The following is a 12,157-nucleotide window of genomic DNA, read 5'->3' as shown; positions in this document are numbered from 1 at the left end:
TATTCTGCATCATTCAGAAACTCTGTCCATCATCACCCCCTTTTTCCCAAATCGCATACGGCGCTGCCCCCCAGGAGACAGGTAAAATTGATGAAGAAAAAAGGAATCAAGCATCTGGCAAGTTCACAGTTTGTGAATAAACATTTTTAGTGAAACCTTTATTCATACCTTTACGCTAAGATGTCGTGTGTGTACAGATTGTGTTGTAGGAAGAAAGTTTTGAACAACAGAATGAACTGTAAGTTACATTGGGTTAATAGAAAATGGAGTTGAACTCTTCCAGATGTGGGGTTCTGTATTATATCTTACACTATTGGCTACATGTATCAATAGTGGAAATAGCGATTAACTAATAAGGTTTTCTGCGAATCGCAATTAGGGTAATCGCTATTTCTAGTGTATGAAACTCCATGAGTTTCATTTAGTGAATCCAAGTGGGTCGCAAATCGACCTACCTCATGAATAGTAATGAGGTAGGTCGCAATTTACAACCCATTAGGAATGGCTAAAATCATGGGGATGGTGGCCTGCGGGGGTCAGCAGACCACCATGTACTTGATTGCTTTTAAATAAAGCAACCATTTCTTTTTTTAAATGCATCCCATTTCCACTATCTGCTCTGAAAAAATGTTTTTGCTACCATTCCCAAAGGGAAAGCGGTTCTTTGGAGGCCCTTTCCAATTAGCAAATGGGTCACCACGCACTTGAAGTAGGTGGTAAAATGAGAATGTTTTGCGACCGCATTTCGGTCACAAAACATTCTTACATACTGCTGTTATTCAGTATAAGGAAGGGACGCCCAGAACACACCCGCCCTAATACCAAATCGGTATGTATTCGCAATTCCAAATTGCGATTCTGTAACATGTTGCCGAATCTCAAAACGGAATTCATAAATACCAAAATGCATTTTACCGGTCACAATTGGCCCGATTCTGCAACCGGTAAAATACATGATAAGTGTGGCCCTGTATCAATACACCCAGCATGGAAATTTCAGTTTACAAATGCACATTAGTTTGGTGATAATAATAACAAAATGCAAGGGAATTTTATTGTGACATAATTTATTGTATACTTTTATAGACTGGCCTTGACATTCAAGATAATTCAATAATGATCCCTTACTCTTCTGAAAGAACCAACTCTGGGGCTTGAGGCTCCCCAGTCACTGTATCTCCTGTACTCGCCGGGTCTCAGGTAGTACTGACGTCCTCTGTAGTTGGGTTCTTCATAGAGGACCCAGTGTCCATCCTGCACATTACAGGAGTGGATGTCATGGTAATTGAATTGTTCAGAAACATGTGGACAGTCTTCAGAGAACTCCATCATCTGACCTCCAAAGTTCTCTCGTTCATAAACCCTTAGCCTGTAGGATCCACGGTGCTGGATAAGAAACAAGAAGAGAAAAAAAATGGATAAATAACATTTTCTGGAACATCCATAAGTTAAAGAATAGAACCTAGATTTACGTTCTCATGAAATGCTAATACATTCGCAATTTTACGATGGGAATATTCTAATCACGATCAGGTTATATTTTGCTTTGTAAAAACAAAACGTGTGTCTTAATCAGACAAATAAGCAACATATAAATCATTCATGTGCTAAAAAACCTTTTGCGAAGAAGTATATCACAAAATATCAGCATTATGATGTTTTAGTAGACTAATATATAATTAAAAAGAACTGGAAAGTATTCAGAAAATGTAAGACAGGTGGCTCGCATTTTGCATTGGTCTTTGTTCATACCTCTGGACTAATATTTTGATCATAGTATGGTTTTTAAAAAAAGGATGATATATAAATACTAGATTTCCTGAATCTCATACAGAATCCACATAGCCTCTTGGTTAGAACACAGAACTTATGTAAGAAGAAAACACATGCACATTCAGTATAGAAAAACTGATTCTTGAATTCTTCTTCGATAGTTCTGCCCCACCTCCAACCTTGCAGGGACCTTATTGGCAAGACATTCCAGGTCTAGAAACAAAAAACTACCATACAAGTTGGCATTACATCACATTTGATCACTGCCTGTTTTTCATGTGCAGCTCCTTACAATTTGAAAGATGGAGTGCATCAAACTGGCATCAATGGAGCTTTGTTGCATTGTCTTATCCTTTCTTCGGTGACATTAGTTTAGACTGCATCTCTTGTTAATTTATAGACTATGCACCCACTTGGCCATGAAAGATTTACCTACTGATCCAGGTATCTGATGTAACTTTAAAGTATTACTACATAAAGCACTTACTTGAGGGGTCAAGCAGTATAACCGGATAGAGTCATTGTAGCCCATCTAATCCCAAAGCGAGAGAAGTTTTGGCTAAAGACAGCTGCACAGGTTCTAGTTCCACAAGGTGATAGTGGTCTGCATTCACCCGCTAATAGTCAAACTACTCCAAAACCATAAATATATTAAAACACAAAAGGGAATGCCACAAGAATCGAACAATTGTATTGTAGAGTTTTTTCACTTTGTTTCTTCTCTCTTCCTTTCATGAAGTACACATAGTTCAATGGTGTCAATATCAATATATTCTTCTACAATATCAAAATAACATGGGAGCCGTGGTATGAAGTCTCAAAACTATTTTCTTTATTATTCTTCATCATCAAAGAAACAGACTGGGCTTTTCCATCCAAGATTTACCTGCGGATCAGAGTGTTTGACATACGTTTAAAGTATAACTACATAACCTACTTACTTGAGGAGTCAATCGGCATGACCGAATGGAATCATTGTAACCCATCCACTGCTGGAAGTTAGGGTACTCGCCCCTCCTCAGGTAGTACTGATGTCCTCTAAAATTGGGATTTTCATACAGTATCCAGTTGCCACTCTCCACCCGAATGGAGTTGCAGCGACTGAAGAAAGGACTGAGATCAGGACACTCAGAGCTGCACTCGTAGGAGCGGCCTTGGAAATTCCTGTCCTCGTAGAAAATGATCTATTGTGGACAAAAATAACACAATTTATTAATATGGACTAAAGACAACATGGTGAAATAGGATTGACGGTTCCAGTGATACATTTAAAATGTGTTAGTTATCAGTTCAACCCAATTCTGAGAATATCTTAAACTAGTAAAAGTCCCCTTACAAGTAATTTTCAACTATTTCTCATTAGCAGTAGGGTTTTGTGAAGTGCTCTTTTATAGGACACACACTATGGTGCCACACAGCCCTGACAATAGTGGCCACATTATTGCATCCAATATCACCAACAGTACTTTAATTGCAGGGAAAAGCAGACTGAATTAAATTATTGCCTTACGGTAATGTTAGCATGAGTTCCAGACAGAGCCTGCTCTTAAGGGCTGGATCTCATGCTAAAATTACCTGGAAATGGCATCGACCATAAAAAGTAGAAGTTCAGTCAGTCATCTTAAAGGATCTCACCTCTTTTAGGGCCTTATTCGCAGTTTGGTGATCTTCGACTGGGACTGCCGCATTCCCAGAAAGATCTCTAATCCCGTGGTGTATTTCGAGTTGAATCCAGGGCGGGCGGGTAATGCAGCAACGGTCTCATGGCGGCTGTCTTTTAGGCTCATATGAGAGCCTAACAAGCAGACCACCACCGTGAGATAGCCAGCTGCACTACATGCACTGTGTGGCATGCACCATGTCGTGTAAGCCACACAAAAGTTCAATTGTAGGGGGAGAACGTGTCCCCCCCGCACTCACCCCCATGGGCAGATTTGCCCTGGGGTGCTGTTGGGTGCCCCCTCCTTGTCTTTTCGCAAGCTTTTTCATGGCGGGATCACTGCCATTAAAATGTGTGCGGAAGGGAAACTCGTAATATGGATCGTGGTGTCAGGATCGGCAACGCCTCCATTCCTCCCCACTTTGCACACTGCTGGCACCGCAGGAGGCAGGATCCTGGCAGTGCTGGCTGGTTGTATCAGGCTGGTTGCAATCCAATGACCGCACTGGGAATACGGGGGTTGGAGCACGTTGGTCAGGCCGCGATTGCGAGTACAGCAGTCCCAGGATCCCTGTACTCATAACAAGCCCCTTAGACTGTAGTGGAAGATAAAGATCTCAATATAGGTGCTGCTGATGGTAATATAAGAGATAATAGGTCCACCATACTGGAATGTGAAGGCGTACAATCTTTCACACTGGTTTTTGTCCAAATAAAAGCGTCCGAGCATGTATGCGGGACCCAAGATAGGATAGATTTTAACATCTGATTACACAGAGATTGTGTTTCCTGAATGGTAATCCTTTAGAGGCCTGACAGAATATGCGCCAGGGCCCAAAGTTTTGCCCAGAAACCCTTGGGTGGCACATTCAGGGTGCTGAATACCAAGGGTGCATTGTCCTTATTCTACCTTAAACCTGTTTAATCTATGAGATGACACTCCCGGCATCTTCAGCTGCTCACTCTTACAAGCTCTTTTTCATCACTGTTTTCTCCCTCTGTCGTATTTTTTCAGTATTTCTCTTCCTCCTCCTCTCCCTCTTTTTGTTTTTCTTTCTTACTCTGGATCAAAGCCCGTTGAGGAAAAATAAGAGCGTTTCCGTAAATGAGTGATGGTGATCCCGACCTGAATCCACTGGCGCAAACGAAGCACTGAGGCCTAGTTTTTCTTTCATTAACTTTTCATTAAAATAGTAATGTTCAGTCCGATAATGTCCCAACTTTTACTCTTGTATATATCAATTACGCATGAACTTGTATCTTGTATCAGTGCGACTGGTCCCCTGGGAGTCCCGTGGGCCAAACAAGCTTCGCATAGACAAGTTATTTATCCGGAGCTTGTGCCACAATGATGCAGTGCCCCTGGGGCCTGATGTTGTTCTCTCTGGATTGTACTGCAGTGGCTCCAGTATAAGGGTGCAGGGGCTGCGCCCCCACACCTTTAATGGCTTCCTAATATAAAAGCTTATTTAAATATACAAATTTAAAATGAAGGTCAGAAAAGTAGGAATTGTTTGGCCTTTTTACAAGGTCTTCTGCGCCTGAGTGAGCATGTGCCTGATTGAGCGCTGCTAGGGCTTACCCACCACAGCCCTTGCCTTTTCTCACAGCCGTGAGACGTCACCTTCCCCTAGAGCCCCAATTAAAATCAACCTCGGCCCTTTCGCTTCCAAGTCAGGGCTTTATATGTCTACATGTCACTCAGGAATAGTTACCCCACCTTTTACTATCTCCCCACAGGTTGAGGTCTGTCCAGCAAGCTTCACTGACGACACCCACCCTCTGATGGGATGGGAAAAGGATGGACTTAGGACTCATGCGGATGACGTCACAGACAAACATATTAGTTAGTCTGTGGTTTCAGGTCACCTTGTATGTAGTGTATTTAAAGTCAGAAAAGGAGCCCATTCGTAATCAGCATGAGCTGTGGTGACGTGACCTTTTCCAGCAACATGACCAGATCAGCAGCTGCCTCAAAATTCACAGCACGAGTGAGTTGGGAGAAGAAAGTACAAATCTGTTCACCCTCCTGTCTGATTTCCTTTTCTAACTGCTGCTCTCTCTCCTCTGCAGCACCAATGAGGTCATGGCTAAGCTCTTTACTGTCACGACTGCATTTGCTTGTTCTGTCTCCCTTGCACATTATATATACGTATTGTTGGGGCGGTGGGCCATCAAGATGGAATCTGCAGGGAGAATAAAACAAGCACTAGCAAAGCCACTACTGTAGCTGGTTACTCAGTGAGTGATGTTTGGCGTGTTTCTGTAAATGGGTGAGTTATTGAATGTGGGGGATGACTGGTTTTATGAATTGGGCGAATGATAGTGGGAAGCTAGACGCAGATGAGTGAATGTGAGTAGGTAGGTGATTGATGTAAGGTAGAAGAAAGTGAATGAATTGTTGTATGTGTATAGGTTAGTGAAGTATCTTGAGCAAGTAACTGAGTAGATGACTGTGGACATAATAGGTAGACAAAAGCTCATTAAAAAACAGTGAATTTAATAAATGAAAGTAAAACAGTGAGTGTGTGAGCCAATGTGAATTAGATGAATGAGTGGTAGGGTAGATGTGAATGCATGATTGAGTGTGTGAATGAGTATGAGTGAGCTGGTGAGCGGCAGAACGGGTGACTGTGTGGATGGGAGTGCATGGTTCAGTGGGGGAATGAGAGTGTATGGGTGGAAGGCTGAATGAGAGTTGATAACAATTGTGCTAAGAATGAACTGGTAACACTGGTGAAGGAAATCTTGTCAGTCACAGGCGTCTTAGCTCTTACTGGGCCGGAAGGCAAATTGCACTAATACATCCACTAAGTTGTCTGACAAGGCTGATGATCTGTATTTGACCCCATGGTTAGAACTCTAGCTCCCCACTCAGCCTTTCATAAAAATAACACTATTGAGTTGGGATAAGAATGAATATGTGTTTACTCTCCTGTCTCACCAATGTTTGCAATCACCAGCCGCCACTAGGACTGTAGTCCCTTCGACCCTACACAGAATAAGTAAAGCAATATTGCAGTATTCTGCCTTCTCATTGTCTCTATTTAAAAGAACCAGACCAACTGATGGAGATTCCATTTTTGGAATATAAAATCCGAATTTCACAAAATGAAAATGCCACCTGGAAACATCAACTAACTGGACACATTTTGCAACGTTATTCATTTGCAGAGTTCTCACATTTGTAAAACCCTTTGGCCAAATTTCCATCAAAAATATTTGTGCTTCTGATTTTATTGCTTGTATCGGAGAATTCATCCTTGTGTGTTAAGTTGTATGTGTCATTTTTGTAAAACCTATTTTTGTAGTAGTTTACCATCCTCTGTGTTTTCAAAACACTTAAATAGCCACGTGAGGTTGGTGTTACTAAAAAAAAAAAAAAAAAAAGATCTGCTATGGGAAGCTGAAATGAAAATGAAGATATAAAAAACGAGACCGATTGCATTTTAGAAACGTAGACATCTGAAGAGTAAAGTACCGCTCGGGTGAGTAAAGGTAGTGGCAGTTCACCACTTCCATATAATGTGCTGCTGCAGTTTGGATCTGGATGTTGGTGTGTCATGACTAAAACCATGCTGTACTGTGAACTAAAATAGCGTAAGGCCAAAGAGGGACAGTACTCTAAGCTTACATATGTAAACAGTTGAACCGCACTTACAATCATTGCCCCTAATCCATGGTTTGATAAACTGGAAAACCCGAGATAAAGTTTTAAAAAGTTGCAACTATATTTTTCACATCTATTTAATGTTTGTGCTTTGTGAGAGAGTAAACCCTGGACAATGTTTCCATACAGTTATAAATGTACATCCATGGCCATCCTTTACTTACCTTGCCCATGGTGGCTGCTGGATGGTTGTGAGACCTCGGTGCTGTGAGTGGGCGCACAGCAGCCCTTATATACATCTTCACCTGCCACTATCTGCATGAGAACAATTCAATGCAGCTTTTTCTGTCCAGTGAGACAAAACACGCATAGTACCACTTTCACTGCCATCACATTGGAGATAATGGCGTTGTTCGTTTTTGCTGAGCAGGTTTTTGCGTGGGGACACTAAAAAAGCACCATTGTTCTATCATTTGTTAAAAGCAGCCTATTGAGCTTCAGAAAACGTTCAACAAGGAAAATCTTTCTGGATATGTATCATACTTTTTCTGCTCTGGATTGACAGTACAGCTGCCACCAGACCATTTTGTGAACATCACTAGAGAGGGGCTTTTTGTTGGGACAGAAGCTGTGTGCCTCCACAAGAAAGTGCTTGCCCACTGCACAGCTGTGATCCTTTTGTTTATTTATTCAGCTGTCTGAGCTTAAACTTTCGAGGGGAAACATATAAAATTGTAATGCTGTAAAAGTTTCTTAGATAACAGGATCATTTATGGTGTTTGTATTTTTTTCTGGAAGCAGCACAGAAGGGAAGACAGCCCTGCGGAATGTATTGCATTCCCAGCACTGTTCCCTTCCAATATTCACTTTAGACTACAGAGGGCAGAGTTGTGTTTGAGAGGAGTGGCGGCTCCTCCCCTAAGGTGGAGGAGCATTGGCCCACTCCTTGAACTGCAAGCTGAACCCAATATATAAAATTATAATAACGTTTGTTATTATCATTTTGTTTTCTGTATTCAGTTTGCAGCTGAAGCCAGGGGGGCGGGTCTGGGCTCCCCACATCACAGGGGGAGGATTGGTGGCAGCACCTAAAGTGCACAAGATGGTTTGGCCGGCCGTCTCGGGTCGGCCAAATCATCATGTGCACTCTGCATGTTCACCACGCAGGCTGTCTTACAGCCTGCGTGGCGAACATGCACATCCTGCCAGCCCTTGTCTGAACACCGAACCACAGCGCTCAGACCAATCACAACGCTGCTAAGGCAGCGTTGTGATTGGTCAGGGGATTCTGGGAGGCTGTGTGGTTTCTGCCAAAGGATGTGGCGGCCGGCGGTATAGGTACGTGCTTTTTTTTATTTCCCACCTCCTCCCTCTGCGCACCGGCCCCCCTCGCCCCACTACCCCTGTTCGGTAGCAGTCGCTACTCTTTCAGAGCAGTATGGGATGCCCATGGCTACACTAATGTACATGGATTTTTAGGTCTGACTTGACAGGGCAACTGCCAATTGAACATCTGTGATCAATAAAAAAGAACTTTTATAATGAGAGAGGGCCTTGGGATCTACCTACATATTGGGGGCCCCTTAGTACAGAATGTGATGGGTCGAAATCGTGTGATTTCATTATATTGAACTTTTGGACGTGTGAAAAGTGTCAGAAATTGAGGTATTAGTTGAGAGTGGTGAGTACCCCACTCAAGCAATAAACACAATTATTGTCATGGTGAACCACAAAAGGCACTAAATAAACCTGTGCTCAACCCTCTGGTAGCTTGTTACAGAGGCAGTCAGGATTGACTTTGATTGCACCATATATTGCCTCTAACAGTAAAAACTGTGAAAACAGAACTAAAGAAAAATTCCAAACCAATTTAGAAAAAAATAGTAAATTTTAATAAATAAAATGACACAGAAATGAAAAAATCCAATAAGGAAAACCGAAATTATGAATATTTAAAATTGTAGGTGGCAATAGCAACAAAAAGCACAAAGTGTTACTCACTGTTATATAGTCGCTATGGACCAGGTCAAAGTTAAAAGTTCAGGCTGACCGCACGAGCGCGGATCGTATACATGGACCAGGTTCTCCTGGGGCCGTATTACACTAAACACCCCGGGGTTGCAAAGGGCATTTTTCGCCTGGTTTGCGCACCCCTGTGGCACTTTGGTATTACAGCAGGGCCGCAGATGCTTGTTCTAACTTTGCCCCATGAGCTCAGCACAGGAGGGGAGGGACGCTTGTAGTCGAACTCTGAAGAAATAAATGAAATTTGCAAATGTTGAAGTTTAACAAATAAAATGGGTTGTGGTCCTCAGTGATCAGGGAAGCGGTTATGCCGTACTTACTGCCTCAAAGTTACTCCCTCGCCCAGCATACTTTGCCTGCCCGTGGCTCCGTGGGTGAACGTGAGTGACTCGGCCGTCCTGCCTAAATATCAGGTCTGCTCGTGCTCACTGCCTCATGTTAGTTTTGCATGGACCGCTAACCTTTCAAAATGTCCACCGCACCGTGGCCTCGTTTGGTGCATGATCAGAAGAGTATTGTAGTTGAGGAGCAACAGCCTCCATCTGATAATGACACTCCATGATATTTGTGATATTATCAGTGTTCTTGTGCAGACATATGGTATTACAGGTGTTTTTAAAAGAAAAGACCATTTCTATTCGCTTTTATGGGGTATTGGTGGTTGATGTTAGAAAACATTTGTAAGTGGAGAGTGACATGCTTCGTGCTTATGTCGAGGCACGTAGTTTTTCAGACAGAAAAAAATCCGGTTATGCAAATTGGCTCCACAGGATTCCATTGTTTAACCCGTTTGTGTGGGTTTTCAAATGAAAAACCCATCTCTGTTCCTTTTCAAAAAGTTGTGATTCATTTGGAATGTGTTCAACTACAGTCCACTGTAAGTCTTGCAGTGTATGTTTTTTGTCAGTATAGTGTGCAGACGTTTTGGTCGTGGCCCTCTCACAACATAAGTTACTCCGGTGTTCACAAATGCGGGTCTTCAACATCCTCTACGTCATGCCTATGTAATGTAATTGGCATGGGCATGTGATCATGTAGATCACGTTTTTAATGTTGCAATTGGTAAAATTGCGTTGTTGCCAATCACTGTTGTCATTGAACCATATCTTTTTACTTCTGGTGGTGAGATTGCAGACACTACATGTCCCACATGGGTAATGACCAGACAGGGGGCTTAAAAAGGTTTTTTGTGTCCCTTCTTCTCCGACCTTGTGTGGTCTAGTGTGTACCAATAGATCCTTAAGATTCTTGCCTCTTTTGTGTGAGAACATGGGTTTGGGCCAATGAAGCTCCCCACAATTCAACAAGCGCCAATGTTTGTTGAATATTTTGTCCACCTTATTACTAGCTGTGTTTTAAGTAGTGATACAGATGGGTCTGTCTTCCTTTGGTTTTGGTTGTCTTATCTCCAGTAGATCTTCTCTATTGTTATTTCGAGTACGTTTCATTGCCTTGTTTATGACTTGTGTTGGGTAGATCCTATTATCGGTTTCTGGTGCAGGTCCGCTGCTTTCTCTTTGAAGTCCTTGATGTCCGAGCAGTTCTTTCTCAGACGTAGGAACTGGCCAAATGGGAGGTTGTTTCTCAGGTGTCTCCGGTGGAAACTATTATAGACCAAAAGGCAATTTTTTGCTGTTGGCTTGATATGTGTAGTCGTTTTCAGTGTGCTGTTTTTACAGAAGATATTGAGATCTAGGAATACTAGTTCTTGATTAGAGGTGGTGTTTGTAAATTTCAAAAAGTCATTTTGTTAATTCGACCATGTAAGAAATTTCTGTGCTGTTTCCTCATCTCCCCTCCATATTACCAGAATATCGTCAATGTAGTGTTTCCACAGGCTGATGTGGGGCAAGAAGGGGTTACTATTGTGGAGGATCCTGTGTTTCTCTAGGTGGTGAACGTATAGCCCTGCTATGCTGGGGGCAAAGGTGCCCCCCATGCTGGTCCCGTGCTTCTGTAGGTAGAGAGAATCTTCAAACTGGAAGAAGTTCCGGGTTAGGGTGAGTTTGCAGCACTCCATCACGATGTTCCGTGGTGTCTGGTATTCCCAGTCAATTTCAAACAGGACATCCTCAATGATGTTTAGTGTTGCCTCATGTGGGAGGCTAGTGTAAAGGCTCTCCACATCTAGACCCATTAGTAATTCTGTATTAGGATCAAAAGGTTTGTTCTGTAAGATTCAAAGGAGGTCCTTGGTATCTTGCAGGTAAGTGTCAGTTTTTTGAATTAGTGGTCCTAAAAAGGCGTCAGCGTATTTCGACAGTGGTTCCAGGATTGACCCGATACCTGAAACTATGGGTCGTCCAGGTAGATGTGTTAGGTTTTTGGGGATTTTTGTTATAGTGTAGAAGTAAGGTATGACTGGGTCCTTACTTATCAGGAATTCACCTTCCTTTTGCGATATCCAATCGTGTGTGAGGGCCTCTTCTACCATGCTCGTGATCTGTACCCTTAGGGTTTCTGTTGGATCTGCTGTCAGTTCTTCATATTTTCTTTGGTCTTGTAGGGGTCTTATACATTCATGGTAGTATGCAACTGCTGATTGAATGACTATGGCTCCGCCTTTGTCGGCCTGTTTTATGACCACGTCTCTGTTGTTCACCTTTATTTCTTGTTTCTGTTCTCTTGTTGTATTATGAAACAATTTTGTTTCGTCTGGGTTTAGACTTTCTATATCCTTTAACACAGCTTTTTCAAATGCCAAAATTTCCACTGGCAAGGTTGTGTTTGGGGGAGTGAAGGTGGAATTCAGTCTCAACCCTGTGTCATCCTGTATTGGGCCGACTGGTTCCTTGTTGGCAAAGAAGGCTTTAAGATTTAATGTTCTAATAAACTCATTCACTTCGATACACATCTTCAATTTGTCCATCTTTTCGGTCGGGACGAAACCTAAACCCTTCTCGAGGACCTCCATTTGAGTCTCAGACAGGACAAAATTGGTCAGGTTCACCACTAGGCTACCCGTTTGCTGGTCGTAGGTTGGTTGTTCTGGGCGTCTGCATGCTCCTGGTTGACACTCTCATTTCTTCGTCTTTTGTTGCCCCGTGCAGTTGATTCCTCTTCAGTGTTCGACCCCTCCTTGGGCCTTG

At 42.6% G+C, this 12,157-nt stretch overlaps 1 protein-coding gene across 1 annotated transcript; it reads right to left on the bottom strand.

Annotated features, from left to right (window-relative positions):
* Window positions 1-1,050: 1,050 nt before the first annotated feature.
* On the bottom strand, window positions 1,051-7,300 carry LOC146858092 (gamma-crystallin-3-like). The gene is made up of 3 exons (XM_085648852.1): window positions 7,268-7,300; window positions 2,715-2,957; window positions 1,051-1,386 (listed from the first exon to the last, which is right to left on the bottom strand). Exons 1-3 carry the CDS (start codon window positions 7,274-7,276, stop codon window positions 1,111-1,113), a joined length of 528 nt encoding a protein of 175 aa, XP_085504978.1. The 5' UTR covers window positions 7,277-7,300; the 3' UTR covers window positions 1,051-1,110.
* Between the last annotated feature and the right edge of the window lie 4,857 nt (window positions 7,301-12,157).

The sequence above is a fragment of the Triturus cristatus genome, chromosome 3_2, assembly GCF_964204655.1.
Source record: "Triturus cristatus chromosome 3_2, aTriCri1.1, whole genome shotgun sequence".
Classification (NCBI taxonomy): Eukaryota; Metazoa; Chordata; class Amphibia; order Caudata; family Salamandridae; genus Triturus; species Triturus cristatus.
The sequence above is the reverse complement of the archived record's forward strand: the minus strand, read 5'-3'. Positions and strand labels throughout refer to the sequence as shown.